The 7,031-nt window shown below is 41.5% G+C and overlaps 1 protein-coding gene across 8 annotated transcripts in view; it reads right to left on the reverse strand.

Annotated features, from left to right (window-relative positions):
* Lmo3 (LIM domain only 3) overlaps positions 1-7,031 on the reverse strand; it is a 68,400-nt gene that overhangs the window by 56,875 nt on the left and 4,494 nt on the right. For 6 of the 8 annotated variants that reach the window (XM_045139551.1, XM_045139545.1, XM_045139547.1 and 3 more), the window contains one exon: positions 1,688-1,901. In XM_045139551.1, coding sequence (XP_044995486.1) covers positions 1,688-1,893 — 206 coding nt within the window. In that variant the 5' untranslated portion in view covers positions 1,894-1,901. Of the gene's footprint in view, positions 1-1,687; positions 1,902-5,564; positions 5,742-5,818; positions 6,013-7,031 lie in introns of those variants that run through there. The other 2 variants (XM_004664449.2, XM_045139550.1) reach the window with 2 other exon arrangements.

The raw sequence follows: 7,031 nt of genomic DNA on the forward strand, positions 1-7,031 counted from the left end.
CAGAGATTTCATTTAGCATTTTAAAAACTTTTTCTCATGTTCAAACGTTTTTGTCATCTTTGTTTATTAAAATACCTTATTCTAGCTCAAAGTATACAAAGTGTTTGCATGGAGCTATAGTCTAACTCCACTTGAAATACTGACTGACATTGTAAGCAAATGTAAGCCAAAAAGGAGTCAAAAAGCGGTGAGTATTGCTAAGTACAGATAAAGCAACGCTAAACTATGAAAAGCAGACATGATGCTGTATGTGGAAATGAGGCTCTAACTCACAATAAACATGGGAGCAATTTTTATTTCAAAGAAAAAAAGTTCAAAGACTGGAGAGTTCCGAAAGAATTCCCGTTACACACTGACTCTGATTAGTTTTGTCACTGTAATCAGTGAAATCCTGGCTCCTGAGAGTCACTTCCCATGTGCACTTAGAGCTCCGGCCACAGAGGGAAGTGGTCGGTAACAAGTGGTCGCAGTGAGCCAAGAGGCTGAAGGAGGAGACAGGGCTCCAAGGAGGAGAGCTAGCAGAATCTGGTAAACCACCCTGGGTCCACCCATATGCCACTACCATTAATCAAAAGATGTATTTTTATGTAGAAAGATGAAATCTGACTTTAAATGACTAAATTATAGACTAAGAAGCATCAAATTCCCTAGAAGAAACACCTCCCAGAATAACTTTGATGGTCAAGGAGCTACTGCCGATTGATAAATTTTGTGTCATAAAGTCAAAATAAATCGCTGAATGTCAGGCTAGAAAAAAATGATTAATTGTATCAAATATGAAAATCCAAATGATGCCATAGATCATTTTTTTCTAATTTGATAGATCCTACTTTATTAATATAAGTAATTTTCAGCTGAATAAAGTCACAATGCTCCTTGAAAATCAAAACAATTTCTTTTCACTAGAATTTCTGTCCTGACTACTAAGTGGTATGAGATCAGTGGAATTGACCGCAGGGTTTCCTAACCATGGCCATCTGCGTTGCTTTGACATTGTTCAAACTGGTGACACTTTTTGGTGTGGCTATCATTCCTATAAAGACGGAAATCTTTAAGCAACTCTGTGGCAGTTCAGTGATGTCTTTGTAGTGATAGTTTTGAATGTCATGAAGGAAGAGAAATTCACACTTATGGGAAGTTTTCAAAAACTAAACAATAGACATATTAATAATTAAGATGTAAGAATTAAAAACCAAGTTCCTCTGAGCAGTCCAAAGCAGAAAAGATGATTGAATAACTTAAGAATATTAAGTCCAAATTTGAACTTGTTAAGAACGGTTAAGAGGTTTTTAGCTCAGCAACTGATCCATTTCTTTGTTTAAGTTCAGCCTACCTTGCCTCTTACATTCTAATTAATAAAATTTAACATAAAAAAACACACTGAACAGTGATTTCTATCAATACATCCTTGATATTAATTAGCATTTTCAGTCACAGGATGACTGGTTGCTAAGTACGAGTACTGGGCAAGTCCAATTGAAACATTTTCCATGTTACGTCTTGGTTATTTGTTAAACAATCATTTATGTAGCAAACACAGGGTAATATTCTGAAAGGTGTCAGGTCAACTTGTTTCAGGATCATATGCTGGTAGTTAAGGAAATAAATCCAACCACAAGAACAATAAACAAACACAACGTATTTCAAAGGCATCCAGTCAGCACTGATGGGCCAGTTCAGTTCCTACCTCAGATAGTCTCTGCGACAAAGGATAAGGTTGGCTTTCGTGTACAGGGTGGAACCCACTTCTCCCAGGCGACAGTCACAGCAGGCACACTTCAGACAGTCCTCATGCCAGTACTTGTCTAAGGCCTTTAGAAGATACCGGTCCTTGATCTTTCGGTTGCAGCCAGCACAACCTTTCGGCTTGGTGTCTGGCTGGACTGAGAGCATTTGTATACCTAAAGGAAGACAGAAACCAGAGATGAAAGCTGAGATTACAGGAGGGAAAGAAAAGATGTCTGGAGACCTCAGAAACATTCGATATTTAATGCATAGGTCTGGAAGCATTGTATTTTCTTTACTATGGATGTGCTGAAATCAGGTTGACTTTTGGAGATTAAAAACTTTTAAACATTATGAAAGCCATTACTCAGTTACTGTCAAAGCCGTATATATTGGTAATGATAACAAATCCATGGCACCTTGCTGTTGTACACGTGAAGTTAAACCACATTAAACCAGTTTTGTAATGCTGCATTCTCCACATACAGCAGGTCTTTCAGAAAGAAATGGACAACAATCTAAATTAGAAGCTAAAATCAACCCATCCACATATTCATCGATAACAATCAAAACTGAGTTTTGTTTAACTGTTTAAAAACTTCACTTAACATGTTCCTGATGTTGGAAGAAAAGAACACTTTTAATAGGATTTTATGAACCTAACTAAGAAGTATAGACATTTATAACAAACTACGTGGCTTGTCACCTTTCAAATACACCAATCCTACATTTCTTGTTTACATCCAAATACTTTCTTCCAGGTCCTTGATTTACCAAAGAATTCACTGTTAAAATGTCCAAATATATTGAATCATTACAATTATCAATCAGTGCCTATATTGATTGATGGTCCATCACTTAGCTATCTAACACAGGGTTTTGTCCAAAACCATACTATAAGATTACATGGTTTATAACCATAGCATATATGCATTTTATAGGGCAATGAAAAAAACATGAGAAGATAAAGTCCAAATATACGGAAAATTATATATCTGTCCACAAATATATACATATATACTTATTTATATATAAGATATACTATGTTAGGAGAAAAGGTATTTATTTATTTTCAAACTGTATCTCTGTCATAAATAGTCTACCTGGGCACTGTGTGTTTTTAGGACTTGACTGAAATCCTTTCAATCTTTTTTTTTTTCTTCTTGTTTCCCAAGTATCTAATCCCCAGCTTTAAAAAATAAAGAAGAAGAAACTGCCCCAATTCTTCAAAGCTTCATTTACCAGATAACAAGCTTGAAGTAACATAAGGTATTACGGACATCTAACCCTTAATATTAAAAATCATAATGCAGAGACCTAGAGAAGTTAAGGGACCTCCCCCCCCCCCATAAAAGAAGCTAAGTGACAGTGGAGCTGTGGACACAGAGCCAAATGACCTTCTTCATTCTCTGTTAAGTATAAAGTTTCAAACTTGAAAAGGATACACATTTTTACTAATTTAAAGAAAAAGTTTCTAGAAAGGAACTAAAAAGCCTTTCCTCCGTATTTCTCTTCTCCAGCATAGCAAACTGTCCAGTTTCCCCTGATACATAAAACCTACATGATGTAGGTTTCACCTCCATTACCTCTCCAGCCCTTAAAGAAATAGTCACACTGATAAGAGGCAGGATGACGAGCCCACAGCTGAGTAACTTTTCTAGCTGCAAAGACTTCATTGATTATGTACAAAATTATGATGATGTTGGGATTTCATTAGGAAATGACTTGTCTGGCAGAATAGTGGGGTAGGAAATAGCAGGGAAGAGAGCAGAGTGAGCGTTCTGTCTGATATGCATAGCTGTCACCCTCCCAGTTACACACTAGCAGCCAGATTTGCACCGAAGAGCAGGTGGTGTCCCCGTGGCCTGCTTTCTCTTCCTTTCCTTTGAAGGAGTCAAGGGCCCAGTACAGACTAATCATAACCCTTGATAGCAGTGCTAAACCTTACTCTCTAGAACTTCTAACAAATGAAGTTTCTTTGATCAGAAGTAGTTATCCTCCTCAAGTAAGGTTCCACAAGGAATGAGTCCCAGTAATTACTGTGCACAACACACCCAAATGCCTCTTAGCCATATACCTAGGGGGAGGAGGAAATTTTGATTTACTAAATGATATTCCAAACTCATGATTGAAAGCATCCAGAGACACATTAAGAGCAATCATCCTAATTATCTCATTTTTAAGGCTATTATTTTAATATCACAAAGCCAACAAATGAAAAAAAATAATTCTTTGTAGTAGCTAAGCCCCCTATTTCCCATCGTTATGATACCATTATTCAGTCTAGAAGTTCAGCTGTCTTTATTCAAAATGACTTGTAACCAAGACAGAAGATACAAACATTTGGCACCAGGAACACTGCCCGGCTTGTCTTCACAAAATGTTTTTGTTGTGTTGACATGTTAATTTAGCACTCAGAGGCCAATTAATATTTGAAACTCTTACATTCTGTTTGGCTTTGGGGCATAAAAGGAGCTTGATATTTTCCACTCCATCCTCATATCTTCTCTGAGAGACCACCACATTTCTCTCACAAGTGGAATCCTTTCAATTCTATGCAAGTTAAGAACTGTAGGGAAAGAACTATTTAGCAGTCATCACGTTGCCATGGGCCTAAAAGGCATAAAGCAGTCAGTAGCCATTGCTCACGGTCCAAAAGAACACGTCTGGGGAGAGTTATGCGTTCTTGGTGGAGAAACATTGCCCAAGTTGCTCATCACACATCAGCCCTCACATTGGCATGCAAATTGTTCTGAGGGAAATTCTTATTGCCTCTGAGACCCTGCCACTCTGAGTTATTTGACAGTTTAAGGGAAATCATAATTAAAAAAAAAGACATAAATAATAGCCTGTGCAGTGTGCTGTGCAGAAATAAGTAGAACCATTTCATTTAAACTCTGGTGAGCTTTTAATTGCCTGGATTGTGTTGTGAGGAGGCCTAACGGTTGGTTGCCCCCATTATGTCCCCTTGTTCTGTATCATTCATCCGCACAACCTCAGCTTCAGTAGTTAGCACAACAAAGTAACCACAACTCTACAACACTCAGGGGTCGAAAAATAACAATCACAAGAATAAAACATGTGCGGCACTTTCACACAGTTATTTTTTTCAATATGTATTTTTGGACTAATCACACGCACTGAATGGAAAAACATTGTGTCTTTTTGGAAAGATTCACAGAGGATAATCTGGAAGGAGGCATAGGATGAGGGGATGTGTAGAAAAAAATAAGGGAGAGAGAGGGTTTGGGACATGAGATGCCTCCGAAAGATGCTAAACCCAGGTTCTGCAGCTGGGAACAGTGGGAAAGATTAAAAGAATTTGGCGAACACGGCCATTGGATTGCCAAGGGGTACCAAACAAAAGATTTTTCTCTCTTCCCTGCCCATCTTCAATCCTCCCCCCCCCCACCATCCAAACTGGACTGGGCCTTAAAAGCTTGCTTCTCTCTGTTCACTGGCCCAGAGCACCCCCACAGGCTGCAACCCTCTAAGGGACAACAATGCAAATAGATGTCCCCAGATCTCTCGCACAGGAGCTGTTTAACTCTGTTCTGCCCCTCAACTCTCTCCCCCACCCCCCTCCCCCGTCCCTTCCACCACCCTCCTCCCCTTTTTGAGCAATGGAGCTGGGAACCAATTTGATTCCCTTTTTCTCCAATGCAGCTGCAAGGCTCAGAGATACTGACATTTTTCCACTCTTATCAGTTTAATTACAGTTACCATGGTAGCAAAGTGCTGGTGCTTGGCAAAGGCCAACAAGAGATTTGCAAGACTGAGTTCAATTTTGATGCAGCTCACATGCAAAATAAAAAAAAAAAAATAAGAAACATACATACGTTCTAACAAAGAATCCCTTGCGGAGTTTAGACTCCAGCCTTTTGTGGTGGTGTCTCTGCAGCCACACAGGGATGGTTTTGCAAAGAATGTCGCAGGATTTGTTGCACCTAGCAAGATTAATTGGTCGAAAGCTGCAGAAAGCAGTTACGACAAGTAGTATTTCAGATCTTTAGCAGTGGAAGAGGAGGAACGTTTGGGAGCCTTCGCGAGTACAGAGCGCAGGGAAAGTGCATCTGATGGATCGCAACCTTACCAAAACTTTTCTTTTTCTGCATGAGTTGGCTGAGGCGTGCCTGCTTGGCAGTCGCTTCGTCTGGAGCTCCCAGCCCAGAGGCAGAAGAAGAAACGGGGTGTGCGTGAGTTTGTGGGGGAGGATCTCCTCGATGTGGCCGGAGCGTGTGGACCTGCCACGCAGCCCACACTGTTGAGGACCCACTATTGTGAAGCTACTTTGGGAGCGGGTCTCAGCGGCGGCACGGGTGGGGGAAGGGGCGCGGGAAGGCGGGCGCGCTCTCGGGAGCCCTCTCACTGTGGTGACAGTGTGCAAAAAAAAAAAAAAAAAAAAAAAATGATGGCGAATGACAAAGCCACATGCTCCCCTAACTCTGCCCGTAATCCGAAAACCCCAGAGGCCCCTTCTTAGCTTAGGTTCCCGGTAACAAATGGATTTGATTAAACTGTCACACGCAGTGTTAGCATATCATGTTCAATATGAAAAAAAGATCATAAATCTCACTTGTATTTCATAATAGCGATCCGAACCGTAGTAGCCAATTTTTTTTTTTTTTTTTAATGTGCAGGATCCGGAGGGATTTCGACCTATGGGCATATTGGCACTTGCCATGGAACCTGTCTCCTCTGGCCACTTGCCCGCCCCCTCCCCAACACACACACACACACACACACACACACACACACACGCACCTCCGCTCCTCAACACAGTCACTTTCCCAGTGCAAACAAGCCATATCTTGTTACTAATGCTGCGTGGGGAGACGCAGAAGTGTCCCCGAGAACCACAACATTGTCATTTCAACTCTTTGTGTGTGGGGGGGATGGAAGGAGGGGGTGTCACGGATTTAATCAAGCGGGGGTAGGGGTGTCTGAAAACCGCATGTCCACCAAACAGGCTGGGAGCAAACATTTGCCCCCACTGCAAACTCTCCCAGGCCCCCCCCCCCGCTCTCCTGGAAGTCAAGGGTGTGCGCCCACGCCGCGGGTCCCCATGGATTGAACTTTATCCCGTTATCCGAGGGACCAGCACCGCGCGCGCCGCGGCTCGCAGCTGCTGTCCTTGCTGGCATCCCCATCTTCCGCCCCGCATCTATTTCATGTCTCATCATAAAAATAATGAAGCCTCCCATGATTTAAACAACCACCCCCCCACACACACACACACCCAGCCCTGTCTCAGCAGACCTGCAACCCTGAGTGAAAGTTGCAGTGGCTGGGAGGCTGACTAGAGC

The sequence above is a fragment of the Jaculus jaculus genome, chromosome 22, assembly GCF_020740685.1.
Source record: "Jaculus jaculus isolate mJacJac1 chromosome 22, mJacJac1.mat.Y.cur, whole genome shotgun sequence".
NCBI lineage: Eukaryota > Metazoa > Chordata > Mammalia > Rodentia > Dipodidae > Jaculus > Jaculus jaculus.